Source organism: Eleutherodactylus coqui, chromosome 9 (genome assembly GCF_035609145.1).
Source record: "Eleutherodactylus coqui strain aEleCoq1 chromosome 9, aEleCoq1.hap1, whole genome shotgun sequence".
NCBI classification, from domain to species: domain Eukaryota; kingdom Metazoa; phylum Chordata; class Amphibia; order Anura; family Eleutherodactylidae; genus Eleutherodactylus; species Eleutherodactylus coqui.
The window spans coordinates 154199619-154224635 of NC_089845.1; the positions used below are offsets into that span (position 1 = coordinate 154199619).

Consider the following 25017-nt stretch of genomic DNA (forward strand, 5'->3'; position numbering starts at 1 on the left):
TGGAGTCGTCAATCACCCTGGTATCATCTGCAAAAACAACTCAGAATATGCATTATTAACAAGGGCTTTCAGTTAACATAAAGAGACAGTGTCTGCAATTGCATCTTCCTGGACATGTGCCAGGGGGTACTGACGGACCAAGGGGGCTAAGAGCTTGTTCCTCTGCGTACGTAAGAGTGAGGACGGGGAGAGGTGTCGCTTGGTCTGCTGCCATCCGACATAAGGTCGGGTGACTTTCAGACCCGGGGTGTATACGAGCCTCACCGGACAGGTGAAGTTTGATACAACCTCCCAAGGGTCCCATCACGCAATTCTCAATATGCTTTCAGGACCTTCCAGCACAAGGAAGCGCGTGAGGCATCGTGACCCTTTAAAAATTACCTCAAGCGGTTCAGTTTCTGCCAGCTGAATTGGCACTTCTGAACCCCTTGCACCAATTACCGCTAGACAATCAGGCTGGTATTCTATTTCAAATAGATCATAACCTTATTGTAAAAAGGAAAAAGAAAAAAATTAAAAATTTAAAAATAGTTGACCTGCAATACCTAGATCACCTATATCTTCTCTCCCCCCCCCCCTTTGAACTAGGGTACTTAATTGGGAGAGTAACCGAGTTCAAGGTAGTAGCAACAGTGAGAAGAATGACAAGAGCACATTGTAGCTGGATTTGACGGGCCAGAAATAAGTGCTTAGGTTGCACTTGCGTGTATACGCTCCAAATGTCATGGGGGGGAGGGGGGGGGGGGGGTTAGTTCAATACCAACTCCGAAGATTTGTTAACCATTGCCTGTACTGCTGCCACCGCACAAACACATGAGGGAGCTCCTCGAGCCACTGGATCCACCCTCATTGAGTAGTATCCAAGTGGCCGTGGTTGTCCTCCGTGCTTTTGTGTCAACACTGCCGTCACATGGCTAGAAAGTTCAGTACAGAATAGAGTAAAGGGTAAAGAGTAGTTGGGAATACCCAAGACTAGAGAGCTGCTTCAGAGGTGAGAGAGAAAAGAATAATTGAAAGACAGTCATAGAATGGTTGCATGAGAGAGGAAACCGAGGGGATTCATGGGCAGCAGTATGAAACAAGGCCCAGAAAGGTGCGGAGTTTGGCAACACATGTAGGTACAGGTATGGCCGGGACAACAGCCTTTTGTTCCTCTGTCAGATGTCCAGTTCCTTGGCCTAAACAATGACCCAGGAGAACAACCTTTATTTTGCAGGACTGGAGTTTGTCATTTCTGTCAGTTACTATGAAGGTCACCACAAAAACAAACGCGCCTTAAAGGGGACGGACACTTTCTAGATTGTCTTTAACAATCTCCTCATTATGTAGCTTCCAGCCGCTCACTAATATCCTTTGTTTGCAGGGCAGCACCAATGCCTCCATGAGAAGCCTCGTCCCCTTGTTACAATGGTCTTGTGCAATGCCTCAACATTGTTACCCTCCTAAAGGCTTATTCACATGGCGGGAATCTTATGTGCGTTTTGTGTGTTGTGAGTTGCACAAAATTAGCATGAATGTGAACTCCATTCTTTTGAATAGACTCATATACATGAGCGGTTTTTCCCTCATGGCATCTCGTTGCGGGAAAAAAATCGTGGCATGTCCTATCTTTGGGTGCTCCCTCAGAACGCCTCACCTATTGTTTTCAATGGGGCTGGAAAAAACATTGGAAACAATGGGAAACACATTATTGGTATTGGGGAGACAACTGACAGAGGAAGAGCTTGAGGGGCTGTGAAAGGCTGAAGAAAGCAGCCCAAAACTTTGCAAAGATGACTCCTGGCAAGTTATAGAAAGGTCAAAAAGTCCCCTGAAGATAAATACCCCCCCCTCCCCCAATGCCTTTATCTCCACTTATTAGATATCCTTCCCCAACAGACATGCCGGGTGTTACTCGCTCTCATGATCGCTCGCCATGACTAATAACTGGTGATGAAGAAATGGTCACTTTTTGCTTGGGGTATGACTGGAGGAGGTTAGCAGTTGCCCGTCGTGTCACCTGCTTGGAAAGGGTTAAGATTCCGTAAGTTGCTGAACATTCTGTGGTGGTGTTTGTCGTGGACGCGGCGCGCTGTTGTTCTCTGGTTGCACAACTGTCACTTGTTTTACTTTCTAAAACAAAGAAAATATTTCTTTCTGAAGTCTCTGGGAACATCAGGGTGCGGCCCCCCCGGGCAACACTATACTCACCGCTTCCTTCTTCCGGGTCGTAAAGGGGTTTTCCCGGTTTACAAAACATTGCAGGGGGCAGATAAATATCTAGAAGAAAGAGTATTCACCTGGTAAATAGTTCTACGGTCCGGCCCTACTGGCCCAAAGCCTGACGGTCTGTTCGCAAACCTTCCTACAGCGGTCAGATGCCTTTTTGTAGAGATGACCGCCAAGGCCAGTAAACAAAGACGAGCGGAGAGGATGCTAGAGGTGGAACTGGACCAACGGGATATCAAAGCAGAGACTATAGCGTAGTTTGTTGTTTTCCATCATTTCCTGTTCTCGTTGCAATTTTTGAAGTCTGACAACACCTTTAGTCCTTTCACAGCCCAGAATTCCATCAGCCGGGGGGGAGAGAGCTTAGCAATGCTAACCCCCCCCTTCTCACTCCTACTCCCTTTGCCGGCTGATCGTGGCAATAGAAGCCTATAGGAGCTGCCGGCAAAGGGAGGTGAGAGGGAGTTTAGCAGCGCGTGTGAATAAGGCCTTAAGGACAGGGTGTGGTAGGTGGGCTCTGTGATGGGGCACGGAGACATTGGGATCCTTAGACACTACTTAGGGCCCTTTTATATAGGACGACTTGTCGGGCACAGACGCCTAACAGGTCTTCCCAGATAACATCCATGTTTTACACAGGCACGGGCATCAGTCAGTGAATAGAGCAGGACCCGTCGGGAATCTGAACTATTTATTGGCCCGTGTAAAAGGGCCCTTAGGCTGTTCCCACACAGCCGAGAAAATTTGTACATTGCGGAACTCCCGAGTATGAACCCCATTTTTTTGAATCAGGTCATACACAAATTGTGGCACGTCCTATCTTTCCTCATGCTCTTGCATCGCATCCCCATTGTTTTTAATGAGGTCAGCAGCATATATCAGTAATTATACATGTACTGAACGACCTGTTTATTAGAGTCCCGAGCCCTCTCACAATTGTTACTTCCTTGTATGGAAATCAGAGCCTCTGTATAGTGTACGGCTTATAGCATCTTATATAGAGATCCTTCCATCTCCTCTGTATAGTGTATACCTTATAGTGTCCTATATACAGTTCCTTATATCTCCTCCGTATAGTGTACGGCTTATAGCACCCTATGTACAGATCCTTCCATCTCCTCTGTATAGTGTCCGGCTTATAGTGTCCTATATACAGATCCTTCCGTCTCCTCTGTATAGTGTCCGGCTTATAGTGTCCTATATACAGGTCCTTCCATCTCCTCTGTATAGTGTACGACTTATAGTGTCCTATATACAGATCCTTCCGTCTCCTCTGTATAGTGTACGGCTTATAGTGTCCTATATACAGATCCTTCCGTCTCCTCTGTATAGTGTACGACTTATAGTGTCCTATATACAGGTCCTTCCATCTCCTCTGTATAGTGTACGACTTATAGTGTCCTATATACAGATCCTTCCATCTCCTCTGTATAGTGTACGGCTTATAGTGTCCTATATACAGATCCTTCCATCTCCTCTGTATAGTGTACGGCTTACAGTGTCCTATATACAGATCCTTCCATCTCCTCTGTATAGTGTACAGCTTATAGCATCCTATATACAGATCCTTCCATCTCCTCTGTATAGTGTACGGCTTATAGTATCCTATATACAGATCCTTCCATCTCCTTTGTATAGTGTACGGCTTATAGTTTCCTATATACAGATCCTTCCATCTCCTTTGTATAGTGTACGGCTTATAGTTTCCTATATACAGATCCTTCCATCTCCTCTGTATAGTGTACGGCTTATAGTGTCTTATATACAGATCCCTTCATCTCCTCTGTATAGTGTACGGCTTATAGCGTCCTATATACAGGTCCTTCCGTCTCCTCTGTATAGTGTACGGCTTATAGCGTCCTATATACAGGTCCTTCCATCTCCTCTGTATAGTGTACGGCTTATAGCACCCTATGTACAGATCCTTCCATCTCCTCTGTATAGTGTACGGCTTATAGCGTCCTATATACAGATCCTTCCATCTCCTCTGTAGTGTCCTATATACAGATCCTTCCATTTCCTCTGTATAGTGTACGGCTTATAGTGTCCTATATACAGGTCCTTATATCTCCTCTGTATAGTGTACGGCTTATAGTGTCCTATATACAGGTCCTTCCATCTCCTCTGTATAGTGTACGACTTATAGTGTCCTATATACAGATCCTTCCATCTCCTCTGTATAGTGTACGGCTTATAGTGTCCTATATACAGGTCCTTCCATCTCCTCTGTATAGTGTACGACTTATAGTGTCCTATATACAGGTCCTTCCATCTCCTCTGTATAGTGTACGGCTTATAGTGTCCTATATACGGATCCTTCCATCTCCTCTGTATAGTGTACGGCTTATAGTCTCTAATATACAGTTCCTTATATCTCCTCTGTATAGTGTCCGGCTTATAGTGTCCCATATACAGATCCTTCCATCTCCTCTGTATAGTGTACGGCTTATAGTGTCCTATATACAGGTCCTTCCATCTCCTCTGTATAGTGTACGGCTTATAGTGTCCTATATACAGGTCCTTCCATCTCCTCTGTATAGTGTACGGCTTATAGTGTCCTATATACAGGTCCTTCCATCTCCTCTGTATAGTGTATGGCTTATAGTGTCCTATATACAGATCCTTCCATCTCCTCTGTATAGTGTACGGCTTATAGTGTCCTATATACAGGTTCTTCCATCTCCTCTGTATGGTGTACGGCTTATAGTGTCCTATATACGGATCCTTCCATCTCCTCTGTATAGTGTACAGCTTATAGCATCCTATATACAGATCCTTCCATCTCCTCTGTATAGTGTACGGCTTATAGTGTCCTATATACAGGTCCTTCCATCTCCTCTGTATAGTGTATAGCTTATAGTGTCCTATATACAGGTCCTTCCATCTCCTCTGTATAGTGTACGACTTACAGTGTCCTATATACAGATCCTTCCATCTCCTCTATATAGCATACAGCTTATAGTGTCCTATATACAGGTCCTTCCATCTCCTCTATATAGCATACAGCTTATAGTGTCCTATATACAGGTCCTTCCATCTCCTCTGTATAGTGTACGACTTATAGTGTCCTATATACAGATCCTTCCATCTCCTCTGTATAGTGTACGGCTTATAGTCTCTAATATACAGATCCCTTCATCTCCTCTGTATAGTGTACAGCTTATAATGTCCTATATACAGATCCTTCCATCTCCTCTGTATAGTGTACGGCTTATAATGTCCTATATACAGATCCTTCCATCTCCTCTGTATAGTGTACAGCTTATAGCATCCTATATACAGGTCCTTCCATCTCCTCTGTATAGTGTACGACTTACAGTGTCCTATATACAGATCCTTCCATCTCCTCTATATAGCATACAGCTTATAGTGTCCTATATACAGATCCTTCCATCTCCTCTGTATAGTGTACGGCTTATAGTCTCTAATATACAGATCCCTTCATCTCCTCTGTATAGTGTACAGCTTATAATGTCCTATATACAGATCCTTCCATCTCCTCTGTATAGTGTCCGGCTTATAGTGTCCTATATACAGATCCTTCCATCTCCTCTGTATAGTGTACTGCTTATAGTGTCCTATATACAGATCCTTCCATCTCCTCTGTATAGTGTACGGCTTATAGCGTCCTATATAGAGATCCTTCCATCTCCTCTGTATAGTGTACGACTTATAGTGTCCTATATACAGATCCTTCCATCTCCTCTGTATAGTGTACGGCTTATAGCGTCCTATATACAGGTCCTTCCATCTCCTCTGTATAGTGTACGGCTTATAGTGTCCTATATACAGGTCCTTCCATCTCCTCTGTATAGTGTCCGGCTTATAGTGTCCTATATACAGGTCCTTCCATCTCCTCTGTATAGTGTCCGGCTTATAGTGTCCTATATACAGGTCCTTCCATCTCCTCTGTATAGTGTACGGCTTATAGTGTCCTATATACAGGTCCTTCCATCTCCTCTGTATAGTGTACGACTTACAGTGTCCTATATACAGATCCTTCCATCTCCTCTATATAGCATACAGCTTATAGTGTCCTATATACAGATCCTTCCATCTCCTCTGTATAGTGTACGGCTTATAGTGTCCTATATACAGATCCCTTCATCTCCTCTGTATAGTGTACAGCTTATAATGTCCTATATACAGATCCTTCCATCTCCTCTGTATAGTGTACGGCTTATAGTGTCCTATATACAGATCCCTTCATCTCCTCTGTATAGTGTACAGCTTATAGTATCCTATATACAGGTCCTTCCATCTCCTCTGTATAGTGTACGGCTTATAGTGTCCTATATACAGATCCTTCCATCTCCTCTGTATAGTGTCCGGCTTATAGTGTCCTATATACAGATCCTTCCATCTCCTCTGTATAGTGTACGGCTTATAGTCTCTAATATACAGATCCCTTCATCTCCTCTGTATAGTGTACAGCTTATAATGTCCTATATACCGATCCTTCCATCTCCTCTGTATAGCGTCCTGCTTATAGTGTCCTATATACCGGTGTAGCGTCTGAGGGGCGGGCCCACAGCCGAGGAGATAGTAGGGTAGATTGCGGCCTTGTCACGTGGCTGCACTATCTCCTTCCCTGGGGGTAGCACGGGACCCGACCACGTTACCTGTGGGGTTCTGCTCCCGGCCACTCTTTCGCTCTCTCTACCAGTTAACACTCTCACACTTAGTGGTAGCACCCAGCGCTGCATGGCGGCTCCTCTCACTCTCTCAGTCCTCAATATTAATAGCAAGGAGGCCTTGGTGAATAGGGCCCAGGACACACATCAGGCCATTGCTCAGTCTCTTCCATTCTGGGAACCTCTCCAGATGAGGCGCAGTTTTTTCTACTCAGCGGAAGTCTCTCACTTCCCCAGACTCCAACTAACTTGCGGACTAGCCTTTGCACTACACCTTGCATACACATGTAGGGACAAAAGGTTTCAATAGCGACTTATGGAATACCCTGTGAACCCTCCATGTGGCTGGCAACCCCAGCTCGTAGGCGAGTGGGTTCACCACACGTGTGATGGCAAATGGCCCCACATAACGTGGCGCCAGCTTCAAGGACGGGACCCGCAATTTGAGATTTTTAGAAGACAGGTATACCTTCTGTCCCACCCTGTAAGGTTCAGACACAGACAGACTCTTCCCACTACGCAACTGCCCACGGGCCCCCTCTGCCTCAAAGTTTCTCTGTACCTCTTTCCATACTCCCCGAAGCGTATCTGTGGCGACATCAGCTGCAGGACAGACAGACGGAGTAGGGATTGCTGTAAGGAAGCGAGGATGCTGACCGTATACACAAAAAAATGCAGATACCCCAGTGGAAGTACAAAGGCGGTTGTTTAGTGCAAACTCTGCCAATGGCAGGAATTCTGCCCACTGATGAGCCTTTTCGCTAGCAAACAACCGTAAATATTGCACTAAATCTTGGTTCTTCCGCTCAGTCTGACCATTAGTCTGCGGGTGGAACGCTGAAGAGAAGGAAAGCGACGTTCCCAGGTTTCTGCAGAAGGCACGCCAAAATTGCGACACAAACTGAACCCCGCGATCAGATACAATATTTTGGGGAACCCCATGTAGGCGAATTATTTCCTTTACAAAAATCGTGGCGAATTCTTTTGCCGAGGGTAGCTTTTTTAACGCCACAAAATGTGCCATCTTTGAGAACCGGTCGACCACCACTAAGATAGTGGTGCACTTCTGGGATTCTGGTAGGTCAGTGATGAAATCTACTGATAAGTGAGACCAGGGACTGGAAGGAACCGGTAGTGGTCTCAGAGGACCCTCCGGAGGACGCCGCCGACTCTTATTGCGAGCACAGACCGAGCAACCCCTCACAAAGTTGCGGATCTCCTGAGACATGCCTGGCCACCAGAAGTGTCTGGAACAAAGCTCCAGGGTTCCCTGGAACCCTGGATGCCCGGCGAGAACCGACGAGTGAGACTCATCCATGACTCTAGGGCATAGGGTCTCTGGCACAAACCATCTGCCCTCCGGCACCCCCGAAGGAGCGTCCTGCTGAGCATCCTGTAGTTGAGGGATGAACTTAGACTCTACAGCTGCCACCACCACGCCGGGGGCTAAGATATTCTCGGGAGTCATGGTCTCACTATTCGGTACCCCGAAACTCCGTGACAGGGCGTCCGCCTTCACGTTCTTCTCTCCTGGAATATATGTCACGACGAAATTAAACCTGGCGAAGAACAACGCCCACCTGGCTTGACGAGCTGTGAGTCTTTTCGCATTGGCGAGGTATACCAGATTCTTGTGATCAGTATATACGGTAATTGGGTGTCTAGCACCCTCAAGATGGTGTCGCCACTCCTCCAGAGCCCATTTGATAGCCAATAATTCACGGTTACCCACGTCGTAGTTGTGCTTTGCTGAATTGAACTTCCACGAAAAGAACGCACATGGGCTATACCCAGACCTCCCACTGACTTCCTGCGACAATACTGCTCCTGTCCCCACTTCAGACGCATCTACCTCAATAAAAAAGGGTAGTCGTGCGTTCGGCTGTATTAGCACTGGGGCAGTCGTGAATGCCCTTTTTAGACGGCTAAAGGCCTCAAGGGCTGCAGGCGACCACTTACCCAAGTCGGCCCCCTTCTTAGTCAGGTCGGTCAGAGGTTGAGCAATAACTGAGTAATTCCTAATGAATTTGCGGTAAAAATTTGCAAAACCTAAGAACCGCTGGAGAGCCTTGAGGTTGTCTGGTCTGACCCATTGGGAGATTGCTGCTACTTTATCAGACTCCATCTGAATCTCCGTGGGTGAGATTACATAACCAAGGAAGGATACTTGTTTAGAACCAAATGTACATTTCTCTAACTTGACAAAACGGGTCAGGACCAACCTCAGGTGCCGCACATGTGAGTCCCAGTCAGGCGAGTACACCAGAATGTCGTCAAGATAGCTGACCAGAAATACCCCCAGGAAGTCGTGGAAGACCGCGTTCATAAAACCCTGAAACACAGCGGGGGCGTTACAGAGTCCAAAAGGCATGACCAGACATTCAAAATGTCCTAACGGGGTGTTGAACGCCGTTTTCCATTCATCTCCCTCTCTAATGCGAATTAAATTGTAAGCCCCCCGCAAGTCCAGTTTGGAGAACCAGTGGGCCCTTACCACCTGATTCAACAAATCAGGAATTAGGGGCAAGGAGCACTGGTTCTTCACAGTGATTTTATTCAAGACCCGATAATCCACACAAGGCCTTAGTGTCCCGTCCTCCTTCTCTACAAAGAAGAGACCTGCCCCGGCAGGGGACCTCGACGGCCGGATATGTCGGTTGGCCAGAGCCTCCGAGACATAGGACTTGAGGGCTTCATGCTCACGGCCTGACAAATTGAAAATGGCTCCCTTAGGGATGGGACTGTCGGGAATCAGATCAATACCACAGTCCCACTCCCTATGAGGAGGCAGAGCCTTAGACAGTTTTTTGGAGAATACATCCTGAAAGTCTGACAAATACTCCGGAATAAGCACCGTATCTGCGGAGCACACAGCTATGGTAGACAGGTGATTATGACAGGATGATCCCCAATGAGTCAATTCCCGGGTGGACCAATCAAATTGGGGATTGTGCAGTGCCAACCAGGGCATACCAAGCACCACATCAACCGGCATTTTTTCCATAACCAGGAAAGACAGTTCTTCCGAGTGGAGGATCCCCACCGTGAACTGTAATCTTGGGGTCCTCCATCGTACCAGGCCTGTAGAGAGAGGGGTAGCATCAATACTGGTAAAATGAATTGGCGTCTTCAGCGCCACAAATTCCGCCTTCAGAGAACGGACAAAACACAGACTTATCAAGTTAGCGTCTGCTACGGAATCAATAAATGCCCGCCCTGATCGGGAAAAATCCCGGAATCTAACATGACACGGTACCAAAAGTTTAGGAAGTACCTGAAGTCCTAGGCGATCCTCCCTACAATCACCTAGGACTCGGAGTTTTCCGCCGGTTCCGGCTGCGAGCGTTGAGACCTCAGTGGGCAGGTTATCACCCGATGTCCAGCTTTCCCGCAGTAGAGGCAGAGACGATGCAACAAACGGATCCGGTGTCGCTCTTTGGGGTCCAGCGGATCCACCTCCATCGGCTTGGGCACAGAGACTGGTAAGGAGGAAGAGGGACCAGGGCAACCGACCTCCCTGACTCTACGGGTCTGCCTGTCCTGCTTCCTAGACCTGAGCCTCCTATCTGCCTTCACCGCTAGCTCCATAGCCTCCCTTAAGGACCCGGGAACGGGATGGGAAATTAACAGGTCTTTAACTGCATCCGAGAGGCCCTGCAGAAAAATGTCTTTCAGAGCGCTATCGTTCCATGCCGTATCACCCGCATAGCGTCTGAAGTTGGAGCAATAATCCTCCACACAAGACGAACCCTGCCGCAGCGCCAACAACCATGAAACCGCCAACCCCGCTCGGTCCGGTTCGTCGACGATACCCCCGAGTTCCTGGAAAAAGGAGTCCACGGACTGCAGGCAGGAGGAACCCTCGGGGATGGAAAAAGCCCAGGTCAGCAGGGACATTATCAGCCCGACCCTCTGAGCCTCCGACCCGGAAGAACGGGGACGCATCCGAAAAAACAGGCGACGCGCCTGTCGGAAAACAAAAAACTTGTTCCTCTCCCCAGAAAACACCTCGGGAAGAGGGCACTTGGGTTCTGGGCTGGTTGAGGCGTCCGGCCCCTGCGACACCCCCCGCTGCTCCTGGGCCACCATGCGGGCGGATAAATCCTGGATCACAGGCACCAGGGCCTGCAGCTGGTTTGTGAGGGAACTGATCGCCTCCATGACAAAACCCTTTTTAAAAAGGGCCAGTTATTATGTTACGGCACTCTGCCCCCCGAGCGCCAGGTGGGGTGCCCTGAACTTCCCGCACCCCACTGTCGCTGCCTACTTGCCTCGGCCCTGGCTAACCCCAGGCGGACAACTGGGCAGCGGTCCCTGCTCTGGCTAGGGACCTGGCGACTACCTAGAGGGAACTACTAACGGGGGACAGAGTGCCGACAGAAGAGGCAGGTGGAACAGACCAACAGAACTTACAAGGCAGAGTAAGGGCGCCCACCCACTGGCGTTTCCGCGGGAAAAAAACGCAGCGTTTTCGCCGCGTTTACCGCGATTTTTCCGCGCGTTTTTCGCGGCTTTTCCATTAATTTCCATTGACTTTCATGGGTGCATTAGGAGAAAAATAAGGACACATATGCAACTGACAGTTCCTATGTTAAAAACGCAAACGCAACGCAAAAAAAACGCCAGTGGACAGGAACACATGTTATCTCTATGCCTGTGCAGGAAAAACGCAAAACGCAAAACGCAGGTAAAAAAACGCCAGTGGGTGGGCGCCCTAAGGCTGGAGATGGAGCTCACAGGCAAACTGAAAGGACACTGACTAGCAACTAGAGCAGACTGGGACAGACCTGACTAGAGGCTAACAGAACCAATAACTGGCAGTGAGCTCAGGTCAATGCCAGCCTTTTAACTTAAAGCCTCCGCCCAGGGGCGGAGAGTGGGAGGAGCCGACTCTACCACTGTTGCATATGGAAGGTGGAGGAGAGCGGGCGGCACCCTACGGACGGACACGCCCCCGCCGCTGCACGCTGGCTGCTCCACGCCGCCGGGTGAGCGCCGACAGCAGAGCTCTGGGACGCCGGAGCCGACATCGGAGCGGCGCGGGCCGGCCACGGGACCCAGCGCCGCCCTGCATGGTAACAATATATATACAGTATATATATTAGTGTGCGTCTGCGCGTATATGTGTAGAATGGTGTGCGCATATGTGTAGAATGGTGTGCGCCTGCGCGTATATGTGTAGAATGGTGTGCGCCTGCGCGTATATGTGTAGAATGGTGTGCGCCTGCGCGTATATGTGTATATGGGTGTGCGGCTGCGCGTATATGTGTAGAATGGTGTGCGCCTGCGCGTATATGTGTAGAATGGTGTGCGCCTGTGCGTGTGTGTGTATATGTGTAGAATGGTGTGCGTCTGTGCGTGTATATGCATAACAGTGTGCGCCTGTGTGTGTGTGTATATATATATATATATATATATATATATATATATATATATTAGTGTGCGTCTACGAGTATATGTGTAGAATGGTGTGCGTCTGCACGTATTTGTGTAGAATGGTGTGCGCCTCTGCGTATATGTGTAGAATGGTGTGCGCCTCCGCATATATGTGTAGAATGGTGTGCGCCTCCACGTATATGTGTCTATTGGTGTGCGCCTGCGCGTATATGTGTATATTGGTGTGCGCCTGTGCGTATATGTGTATATTGGTGTGTGTATGTATGTATATATATATATTGTGTGTGTATATATGTGTGTGTGTGTGTATATATAATACGTGTGTATATATGTGTGTGTGTGTGTGTATATATATGTGTGTGTCTATATATATGTGTGTGTGTGTATATGTATATATATGTGTGTGTGTGTATATATATATATATATGTGTGTGTGTGTATATATATATATATGTGTATATATATATATATATATATATATATATATATATGTATAATAGTGTGCGCCACTGGCCACTATGGGAGACCTTATTACCAATCGGGCCACTATGGGGTTCACTTTTACTATACTGTCTTACAATTAGAATCGGCCCTTTGAAGGCAACCATAAGGTTGATGTGGCCCTCGGTGAAAATGAGTTTGACACCCCTGCTATAGAGGGTGAAAAGCACGACCTATCCTTTTGGATAGATAAGTTTGGCACAGGGGTCTTCCGAGAGCAAAGGCAGGGAGAAGAGGCATGGTCGCTTCCTACAGCCGGGCAGGGGGGGTCCAGAAGGAATGTGGTTCGTCTCTCATGAGGAGGCACTGATGCCTGCCCTAACCGTACTAGGGTGGGGGAGCTTCTCCTCGGGATGGAATTCAGGGTGAGTGACATCTTTGCCCTGATCCACCCCTTTGGGACCTCCCTGTCTGATGTCAGCTTCATGAGATCAGCGGGGTTCGAGCTCTTCTGGTCAAAATATGAGCTGGCTCAGACGGAGCCCAAGTGGTGGGATTTTGTGGTTCAAGCAATTTCCAGCCAGAATGACACTAAGAGAGTGACCGTTCTGACTAGTAACGTGTCTCTCTCTTACGTTGACATCATGACCTGGATGGGCAGGTATGGGGAGATTCTCCATCCTCCCCAGAAAAACAGGGACGCACACGGTATCTGGTCAGGGGCCTGGACTTTCATGGTAAAGTTGAAACGTGCAGGTAATTCCGTTACCCACATCCCTTCTTCTGCGTTCCTGGGAAGGGAGAGGATTCTGGTTTTCTACCAGGGGCAGCCGAAGGTCTGCCACAGGTGCGGGGACCCCACACATTTCAGCGCACAGTGTAAAGTGCTGGTGTGTGCGCTGTGTGGGGGCAGAGACCACCCATCCTCATCCTGTGGCAGCATTCGGTGTAACCTGTGTGGTGCTTTAGGGCACCCATTGAGTCGTTGTCCCTTATCCTTTGCCAACATCAGCCGAGCTCAGCCGGAGGGTCAGCGGGCCCGTCGCTCCGGGGCGAAGCTGGTGGCAACAGGGAGGAGGAAAAGCTACAGGGTCTCGGCGGGGTGCCTGGCCAGCCAGGGCAGGAGGGGAGTCGAGCTGCTGAGGCCCCAAGGGATAGCGATGTGGATGAGGAAACCAGAAGGATGGAGAGAGAGGAGGTGGCTGCCAGTTCTGCCGGATTCTTCCGTGAAGAAAGTGCGGACGAGGAAAACGAGAAATGGCAAAAGCAGAAAAAAAAACGGTAAGGGAAGAACAAGAAAGAAAAATAGGGGTTCTTTCTCTGTGGAGTAGGATGACTCGGTCCCACTCACTCTGGTGCAGATACCAAAGGAAGGCCCCATCGGTTCCCTTACAGTTGACCTCTCTAACCGGTATCAAGCCCTCGATAGCACCTCCTCTTCCCTGCCAGGGGGAGAGGCTGGGGGTGAGGTGCCGGAGGTGGTGGCAGAGATAATTGAGGAAGGAACCCCGGGGGATGCTGGGTCTCTTTCTGTGGGGGACCTAGTTTTCTCCGGGAAGGGGGCTACCCTGAAGCCGGAAAGTGAAGGTTATGATGAGAGCTGTGATATGGATGTCTCAATTTCACTAAAAAGAAACAAAGGAGAGACCTCTTTTTCTGACAGGGAGGAGGGGGAGAGTAAGAGGAAAGCCATCCAGATTGATCACCAATGACGGTGGCACTCACCCTGTTGACGCTGGCATCCATTAATGTTACCAGCATTAAGTCAGATGCGGCTAGGTTTGCAGCGTTAGATTTTCTCAGCCGAGTTGAAGCTGACATTTTATTTTTGCAAGAGACCAGGCTGACAGATTTGTCGTTCATGTACAAAGCCAAGTGTGAGTGGAGGTGTGGATCCTCCTATTGGTCTCTTGCGGCTGAGCCGTGTAGCAGGGTGGCGGTCCTTTTTAAGACCGCACAGGTAGAATGCAGACGGGTTATCGAGCTGGAAAGGGTGAGGTGCCTGAGCTTAGATATTCTCATGGGAGGTCAAAAGTTGCGTCTTATTAACATCTATGGACCCCAGTCAAAGGGGGGCGCAAAGACCTCTTTATGAGAATTAAGCCTTACCTTTTTACAAGCTGGCAAGTGGTCTTTGGAGGAGACTTTTTAATAATGTCACGAGGCTCTGTGATAGAGGAGGTTCCAATGACCAGCTAGGCTATGATAGCGTTGCATTAAATAGCGTAGTTAGTGAGGCACGCCTTGTGGATGTCCACGTTCGGCATACCCCAGGGCGCATGGGATTCACTTAGTTGAGGTAGTTATTGCAGGTCTAGGATAGATAGGTTTTATTTAAAGGAGGAAGCCGTCTCCTCTCCGTTATCGGTGGTGGAGGTGGAGTTCTCCGACCACGGTATGATTCTTTTTTCTCTGAATGTCAGAGACCCCTCGGATGGGCAAAGGTTTATGGAAGTTGAATTTGTCACTCCTGTAAGAAGTGAAAATAAGACGGTCCTTTGAGGATTTTCTTCAGAGCCAGGGACCACTACTGGGCCTATGCAGCAGTAAGTCAGAGTGGTGGGAGATGTTCAAACATCGGGTAAGGAGGTTCTTCCGACAGATCTCCAACCTCAGAAGCCTGAACAGAAAGCGTATGTATCAAAGCCTGAGGAGGAAACTCGAGCGTTTGGTCTTGACTGGAGGTAGCCACGAGGAGATCTCCAGAGTGAAATCCTTGCTCAAGAGATGTCAATATGACAGACACGCATCTTTGGTTCTTGAAAGGGACTTTGGGAAGTACCGCTTGCCTGACCCCTACAAGAACTGTAAGATGTCAGTGAGTTGTAAATTGGTCACGGGTCTGCTGGACAGTACGGGTCCCTGAAAAGGTCCAGATCAGGGATCCTGGAGGTCATCAGAACCTTCTACTCGCATCTCTTGGGCCGGAAAGAACTTAATCGGGATGGAATCTCGGCTTTCCTAGCGGAAACCGTTCCCAAACCAGGAGTAGACCCCTCTTGGCGTTTTCACAGAAGCAATTACAGAAGAGGAAGTCGGACTGGCGATTGATGGGCTTCGGTCCAAAAAGTCGCCAGGCCCAGACGGCTTAACATCGGAGTTTTATAAAGCATATAAGGAAATTTTGGTTCCCCTCTTGACCGAGGTTTTTAATGAATGTCTATCCTCGGGCGTTCTGCAGGAGTCAATGAGGAAGTTGGCCCTAATTATTCTGTCAAAGGGTAAAGATCCGCTCTGTATTGAGAATTGGCGTCCCATAGCACTCCTCAATACGGACAGAAAGATTCTGGCAAAAGTGCTGTTCAGTAGGTTGGTGAAATTTGCACCTCAGCTCCTTTCTGGGGCTCAGCACTGCTCCGTTCCCGGTCAAAGCACGTTTGGCGCCGCGTTGAGTGTCCGGGAGGCTGTGGAGCAGGGCAGGATGGGTCTCTGGAAAGGGTTTTTACTTTACCTGGATCAGGCTAAAGCTTTTGATCGAGTAAACCACGAGTACATTTGGTCTGTCCTTTTGAGATACGGTCTGCCGGTGGGATTAAAAAAATTGTATTCAGGGGCCGAGAGTTTCCTGCTCGTGAATGGTTGGGTTGGCTGTCCTTTTGTAGTCGGGTCTGGTGTCCGTCAGGGATGCCCTCTGAGCCCCTTGCTTTATGCGTTCACTGTCGATTCCCTCCTCAGAAGGGTAGACGGGGGACCGTTGGCGGGGGTGAGGATGGACCCAGGGGTGCCGGGCCCGGCCTTGAGAACAGTGGTGTACGCTGATGACGCTACTATCTTTGTCTTCTGTCATGAGGAGGCTGAGTGGGTGATGTCAGAGGTTGTCCACTACTAGGAGGTCTCCAGGTCAAAGATCAATCGGGAAAAGTGTGAGAGTCTCTGGCTGGGAGGGGTAGATCCTGCTTTTGATCTTCCGGACACTCTCCCAGAACCCCAAGATTCCGCAAAAATTTTAGGCATCGATTTCGACCAAGTGAATTATCCCGAGAAAAACTCGGAAGGCAGGTTGAGGAATGCCGCTCAAAAGGTGGATCAATGGAAAGGGTGGTCTTTGACCCTGAGAGAAAGGGTTTGCTTGATCAAGACTTACCTGGTCCCTTTGTTGATGTACCTGGGAAGTGTCTACATTTGGCCAGAACCTCTTTGGTCATGGGTCTACAGCCTGTTCTTCCAGCTGTTATGGGGGAATAGGTTGAACCCAGTCAAGAGGGAGGTTACTTACCGTACGAGGAGACTAGGTGGGTTGGGTATGGTCAACCCAGTGGTATTCCTCATGAATACCTTTTTGAAAGCTAATATTGCAAACCTCCGCAAAAACAGGGCTCCTCCATAGGTATCCTCCTGTAAGGGATGGTTTCGGCCGTTCTTCCAGGAGTGGGAGACAGGAGGGCGTATGAAGGACTTTCGTACACCGCACAGACATCTTCCGGCTTACGTTGCACTGGTTCTGAAGGTTTTACGCCAATGGGGGCTGACCATGGGGGAAGTCAGGACGCTGGCCAGGCGTGTGCTGGACCAGAAGGTTTTGGCAACCCGCTTTCAGAATCCATTGACCCTCAGAGACTGCCCAGGTGGGGATTTGAGGGTGAGTTTGTTTCTTTTAAATTCGGTAAGAATCCCCTCAAAGTATTGGGACTTGACCTGGCGCTGCTTCCATGGCAAGCTGTATGTGGGGGACAACTTGAAGCACAAGAACATTGAGGACAGGGGTTGTCCCCGGGAGGCATGTGGCAACACTCTGGAGAGCATTGACCACTTTCTGCTTCATTGTCCCTTTTAATATAGAGGTATACAAGAGGGTAGGGGCTTCCATCGGTTGGCCTCGGCTGGCTGACCTTACCTACGCCGAGTGGTGTTATGGAGCATTCAGAGATCTGGGTGGCAGGGACCGCTGCACTTTATTTTTAGTAAGTCTAGTGGTTAGGTATCACACGTGGAGCGCACGGTGTGTAGTATCGACGCAGCATAAAATCCTCCTCGAGGACGAGGTAAGTTGGAATATTCTCGGTGACCTGGTGAAGGTGCATTCTCTGGAGTCTGAGAGGTTGGGTAGGCCTCGAGCAGCCTTCCTTTGGAGGGGTTTTTGCTTTGGGGTTCCCTAGCCTGGAGAACTGTTTCCCGGTGGGGGGCTGGATTCTTTCACCCTAGCTTTTTGTTTTGTTTTAAGTTAAAAGTTGAATAAAAGGCTTACAGGACCCGAACCAGGGCTGGAGGTAATGATTATGTTTTTGTTATTTATTTTTCTGTATATTTAGGCTGTGGATTATTATTATGCATTATATGGTTTTGTGGGCGGTATTATGTGTTATGGGTTTTTTCGTGGGTGGTATAATGTTTCATGGGTGGTATTATGTGTTTTCGCGGGGGGTATTATGTTGAGTTTTTGTGGGGGGTTAGTATTATGTTCTGTGGGTGTATTTAAAAAACAACAACAAAAAAAAAACCCTAACCCCCCCCCCCCAAAAAAAACTAAACTATGTTCATAAGCATGATTGGCAGGTGTTGGCAGTGGACCAGGGGAAGGGTAGAGGGTAATGCGTGTGTAGTTTTAGAGGGGAGGGGAAAAAAAAATATATATATATTCTTGTTTTACTAATGTGTGTTTTTTTTCTTTTCAGTAGCTTGCAATATGCAGCACTACGGGATTATGGATCATTAAATGTGATGGCTGTAATTGGTTCATCGAGTGCTGCAGTGATTGCTTGAGCAGCAGCGCTCGAGAACCAATCAGAACCAGCGCTTCCTGAAGGCGGGGTTTTTGAAACTCCAAACCAGGAAGCGCTGGTTGAAAACTACAAGCAAGTGTGCTGGAGCTGCAGAAAAGACGTGTGGCGGAGCAGACAGCGCCTGTTAGGTGATGTATTGTGTGTTGTTTTTTTTCACGCAGCCAGGGCTTATTTTAGGGCTCAAATAGTAGAACTTCCTACTGTAAAAGTTGCATCAAAAGAAACCCCATTTTCATGCGATGCAACAAAAAGGAAGGCTCCATAGGGATACATGAGCTATAAAACATTGCAAATCGCGGCTTTATGGAGCATGCCATGATTTTTACTTTTTGCAATGTAGCAGCCTACGAAACATCGCTAATGTGAATGAACCCATGGGAAAGCACGGGCTGCACATACATGTGATTTGTAGCGAAGTCGCATCGCGAAAACATCGTGCGATTTTTGCCGCCCTTGTGAAACATGGCCTTTAATTTTGATCTGTTCCATCTCTTTCCTTGCTGGGTAATGGTCTGGACTGTTCTCTCAGCTCCATTATGAAAAATGTAACATTAATTCCAGGTTGTGATGCAATAAAAAAGGGTAAAACCCGAGGAAGTGGATACTTTTGCAAGGCATTGTATATCCTCATTGAGCTAAACCCATCCACAGCACAAACCTCTCTCCTGTCATGATAGCTTGTTAGGCCGGGCTCACACAGCCATAAGAATAGAGCGCTATCTGTTTATATTTCCCACGCCGACGCTTCGCAGCGGTGCGTATAAAGCTCCCTATACGCAATTACATTACGCGAGTATATACGCGCCCATAGAGAACACTGTGCTCTCCCATGCGTATATACGCAGCAATATAGAACATGCTGCATTATTTTTTTGTGCTTGCGTATTATGCAATTCCGATATGCAAATGTGATCGGAACTGTGTAAGGCAATGCAATTGATTGTCTGTGAGTTACTATGTATCACTCGCGCTTAGGCCTCATGTCCACGGGGAAAATCAGGTCCGCTGCGGATATGTAATGCGGATTTCTGCTGCGGATGCAGTGCGATTGAGTTTTAATTCCTTTTTTTTCTATGCGGGAGATCAATTGAGCTATGAGCTCTATGAGCTCCCGCATGCGTGATCCGCACGTAAATGGAGCATGTCGCGTTTTTTTTTTTCACGCGCATGAAATTTTTAAATCACTTTAAAATACCATCCGCGGCTATTTATCTACCCGCGGGTGGTCAATGCATTCCAATGGGAAATTTTAGGTGCGGATCACGCACGCGGGTGATCCGCTGCGGATTTTAAATGTTATTTTCCCCGTAGACATGAGGCCTTACAGCTCCCGCGATATGCATGGTGTGCTTACACCTGTGTGAGCCCGGCCTTACAATGTATCAGTCTGGAGTCCAGGATACTTACCTCCTGGAGGATTGTCTAGAATGGATACATTGTAACAAACCATCAGCTGGGAAAGTAATAGGTCTGTACAGCTTTTCAACCTCTAGATGTAAAAAAACGTGAAGTGTTGAAACTTCATTTGCATAAGACCAGACAAACCCTTTAATAATGACTGACACATCAGTGAAGTTACGGTCTCTTTATTTCTACGTTCTGCGCTGGTGTCACATCTCTGAGGTTACAGCACCGAGCTCTTCAGGATGATCAGGACGGATCCCAGCGCCAGGATGATGGCGGCACAGCTGGACCTGATGCTGGCGCCGCCGCTCTGGTTACACAGATCAGTACTGCAGCAGGAGATGGAGGAGGAGGTGTAACTGGTACCGCTGCTGAACGGAGTGCAGGACGAGGCGCAGGTCTTAGTAATAGATAAGGCTGATATCCCAGCTACAGAGAAGAAAACGGAAATGTGAGAAAGTGACCGGCACTAGCCATGTGACAACTAGGCCTAACTTACATAGGGGGATCTGAATTGCCGATTCCGCGATCACAGTCTGTGCGTATGATCCGCGGTCATATGCGTCCTATCAAATGGATTGACTTTTAGAGTTTCACTGGCACTTGTAGGTAGGAGTTGCGAATTGCGTGAGCAGAAGAAAAACCGCAGCATGCTCTACTTACCGCGGATTCCACACGTATGAGCTCCATTGATCTCTAGGGATGCGTTCAACCCGCAGAGCATACTGTTATGCATCTATGGACGCGGATTCGTACGCACATTGCTAGGGGACCAGATAACAAATGGTATAAAGAAAGCAGGAATTTGGGGACCAACACCCCATCCAGACTGTCTGTGACCTCTGCTTGTTCTTCTGGGCTTTTTCTCCAGAAGAAAGTGGTTTATACTACTTTCAAAAAAAGTATAAATCAGCTGAGCTAAGAGAGCCGTATCCCGTCCTGAAGGCTTTCGGATCAAAGCTAACAGCTCTCACCACGACAGCACTAGGAACTGCCGGCTGAGTGAAAAGGGTGTTTCCAAGGGGGTTGGGCAACTTTCTGATGTCATTCCCTGCATACGGACGATGCACAGTCCATATGCTGTACATCCGGAGACATATGCGCGGAAAATTGAACACATACATGACTATACGAAATTCACTTCGACAGTCATTGCAGGTCTCCCTCCGTGGATATACACTCGTGGAATCCAACCCACTCCTGTGAACCCAGCCTTAAGGTGGCTACAGAAAGTGGCGGAGCTGAGACCACCCATCAGTCATTACCCAACTTACATGCTATGATCACATACGTACAGTCACTGCGGCCCGGCTGTAGATGAATAAGGAGAACTACGGGGCGGCAGGATTAGAAAACCAACATGATGAACTCACCGATTGAGGCTGATGCCACTGACGTCTCACAATGCGTCTCGGCACTACTGCAGTTTGTCGCTGTCATGCAGTTGTCGTTGGTATTCTGTTGGTTACAGGTGTAGCACTGTAGAGAGTCCGCTGCAGGCAAAAGGGAAGAGAGTACATATTATACACAGCCATGTATCTATTCCTGTCGTGTGTGATACAGTCTGCTAAACTGTGTATCTAACACTATTACATATGATACTGTCTGCTGAGCCGTGTATCTAATCATATCATGTATGATGAACCATATATCTAACCCTACCACATGTGATTCTTTAAAGGGGTTGTCCCGCGCCGAAACGTTTTTTTTTTTTTTTTCAACAGCCCCCCCGTTCGGCGCGAGACAACCCCGATGCAGGGGTTAGACAAGAACACCGGACAGCGCTTACCTGAATCCCCGCTCTCCGGTGACTTCTTACTTACCTGCTGAAGATGGCCGCCGGGATCTTCTCCCTCGGTGGACCGCAGGGCTTCTGTGCGGTCCATTGCCGATTCCAGCCTCTTGATTTGCTGGAATCGGCACGTGACGGGGCGGAGCTACACGGAGCTACACGGAGCCCCATTGAGAAAAGAAGAAGACCCGGACTGCGCAAGCGCGTCTAATTTGGCGATTAGACGCTGAAAATTAGACGGCAACCATGGAGACGAGGACGCTAGCAACGGAACAGGTAAGTGAATAACTTCTGATAACTTCTGTATGGCTCATAATTAATGCACAATGTACATTACAAAGTGCATTAATATGGCCATACAGAAGTGTATACCCCCACTTTGTTTCGCGGGACAACCCCTTTAAGCCTGGTTTAGACAAAACAATTATCGCTCAAAAGATGTCTTTAGTGCGACTTTTGAGCGATAATCGTGTGCATTCAGGGCAAGGTGATCGCTCAAACGGGGGATGGATTCTGCCTTCAGCTGTTATACAGCCGGGCGCTCCGAGCGGGGGATGTAGAACACAGCTGGACAGCTGTGTTCTTCATACCCCGCCTGTCTTCAGGGAGCGGGATACAGCTGAAACAATAGTATCAGCTGTATCCGGCTGTGAATTCCTGATAAGGCTCATCATCAGCATGCTGAAAGACAATGAAGAGTGATGGTTTAACGAAAGCTGCACGATGTCAGTGCAGTTGGACACAACGACTATCGCTCAAAAGACGGCTTTGGGCGATTTTTGAGCGAAAATCGTTGTGTCTAAATCAGACTTTAGCTGTGTATCTAATCCTATCATGTGTGATACTGTCTGTTGAGTTGACGCATCTGATGTGTGATATTAGGTGCTAAGCTGTGTATCTAATCCTTTGCACTGTGATACTGTTTACTGAGCTACTGTATCTAATACTATCATGTGTGTTACTGTCTGCTGAACTAATGTATCTAAGCTTATTACGTGTGATACTTTCTGCTGAGCTGTGTATCTTATCTTATAATTTACAATACCTCTGATGAACCGTGTATCTAACTCGGTTATGTGTGATACTGTCTCCTGAGCTGCTATATCTAGGCGGACTATGTGGAATACTGTTGGCTTCCCCATAGTATCTAATCCTGTAATGTGTGATACTGTCTGCTGAGCCGTTGTATCTAATGCTATCGCGTGATACTGTCTGCTGAGCTGTGTATCTGATCCTATCATGTATGATACTGTCTGCTGCGCAGTGGATCTAAACTTATCAGATGTGACACTATCTGCTGAGCTGCTGTATCTAAGCCTTTCATGTGTGATACAATCAGAGGGGCACACAGCTGTACATCCCCATCATTCTAGTCTAGTACTGTCGGGCAGGTGGAGGGTCTTACCTGCGGCCGCACAGAGGGCGATCACCAGGAGGAGGCTTGTGTACGCTGCCATCGTGCGCTGTGTGACCCGGGAGGCTCATCATCCATATATATATATATGTGTGTGTTTGTTTACAAAACCGTTTCCATAAATACTGTAATTACCTGTAATCCTTTCCGCATTCTAATGGAAGCAATAGTGCAGTGTAAACGAATCAAAAACAACAAATAAGCATCAATTATAAACCTGGACTTGTATGAACAATACCCGATGCTTCCTCATTATGTGACTGCAGCCCGTAACTAATGGCAGCCAAGGGAGCGTTCTCCTCACTTCTGCTCACTCCTCTCCTCTCTCCAACACCCCAAAGTTACAGTAGTGTATATAACACCCCAGAATAACAAGACTGTCCGTATACAACACCATAGAGTAACAAGACTATATATAACCCTCCAAATAACGGGACTGTAGACAACACCCCAGAGTAACAGGACTGTAGACAACACCCCAGAGTAACAGGACTGTAGACAACACCCCAGAGTAACAAGACTATATATAACCCTCCAAATAACGGGACTGTAGACAACACCCCAGAGTAACGGGACTGTAGACAACACCCCAGAGTAACAGGACTGTAGACAACACCCCAGAGTAACAGGACTGTAGACAACATCCCAGAGTAACAGGACTGTAGACAACACCCCAGAGTAACAGGACTGTAGACAACATCCCAGAGTAACAGGACTGTAGACAACACCCCAGAGTAACAGGACTGTAGACAACACCCCACAGTAACAGGACTGTAGACAACACCCCAGAGTAACAGGACTGTAGACAACACCCCAGAGTAATAGGACTGTAGACAACACCCCAGAGTAACGGGACTGTAGACAACACCCCAGAGTAACGGGACTGTAGACAACACCCCAGAGTAACGGGACTGTAGACAACACCCCAGAGTAACAGGACTGTAGACAACACCCCAGAGTAACGGGACTGTAGACAACACCCCAGAGTAACGGGACTGTAGACAACACCCCAGAGTAACGGGACTGTAGACAACACCCCAGAGTAACGGGACTGTAGACAACACCCCAGAGTAACGGGACTGTAGACAACACCCCAGAGTAACGGGACTGTAGACAACACCCCAGAGTAACGGGACTGTAGACAACACCCCAGAGTAACGGGACTGTAGACAACACCCCAGAGTAACGGGACTGTAGACAACACCCCAGAGTAACGGGACTGTAGACAACACCCCAGTGTAAAAGGGACTGTAGACAACACCCCAGAGTAACGGGACTGTAGACAACACCCCAGAGTAACGGGACTGTAGACAACACCCCAGAGTAACGGGACTGTAGACAACACCCCAGAGTAACGGGACTGTAGACAACACCCCAGAGTAACGGGACTGTAGACAACACCCCAGAGTAACGGGACTGTAGACAACACCCCAGAGTAACGGGACTGTAGACAACACCCCAGTGTAACGGGACTGTAGACAACACCCCAGAGTAACGGGACTGTAGACAACACCCCAGAGTAACGGGACTGTAGACAACACCCCAGAGTAACGGGACTGTAGACAACACCCCAGAGTAACGGGACTGTAGACAACACCCCAGAGTAACGGGACTGTAGACAACACCCCAGTGTAACGGGACTGTAGGCAACACCCCAGAGTAACGGGACTGTAGGCAACACCCCAGAGTAACGGGACTGTAGACAACACCCCAGAGTAACGGGACTGTAGACAACACCCCAGAGTAACGGGACTGTAGACAACACCCCAGAGTAACGGGACTGTAGACAACACCCCAGAGTAACGGGACTGTAGACAACACCCCAGAGTAACAGGACTGTAAATAATAGGATTGCAATGTAAGGAATGGAAAAGCAAGTATATTAGCACTGCAACAAAAACCAGACTGGTCAATGCAATCGTCTTTCCCGTAACGACGGATGGTTGTGAAAGTTGGACGCTCAGAAAAACAGACAGAAGAAAAATTGATGCGTTTGACCTCTGGTGC

The 25017-nt window shown here is 48.1% G+C and overlaps 1 protein-coding gene across 2 annotated transcripts in view; it reads right to left on the bottom strand.

The window, feature by feature from the left end:
- LOC136578566 (lymphocyte antigen 6E-like) overlaps positions 1-23154 on the bottom strand; it is a 39114-nt gene extending 15960 nt beyond the window's left edge. Inside the window, exons 1-3 of one of the 2 annotated variants that reach the window (XM_066578708.1) lie at positions 23002-23154; positions 21178-21297; positions 19971-20233 (exon numbers count right to left, since the gene is read on the bottom strand). In XM_066578708.1, the coding sequence (XP_066434805.1) occupies positions 20025-20233; positions 21178-21297; positions 23002-23053 (381 nt within the window). In that variant the 5' untranslated portion in view covers positions 23054-23154 and the 3' untranslated portion in view covers positions 19971-20024. Of the gene's footprint in view, positions 1-19970; positions 20234-21177; positions 21298-23001 lie in introns of those variants that run through there. The other variant, XR_010786645.1, reaches the window with a different exon arrangement.
- Between the last annotated feature and the right edge of the window lie 1863 nt (positions 23155-25017).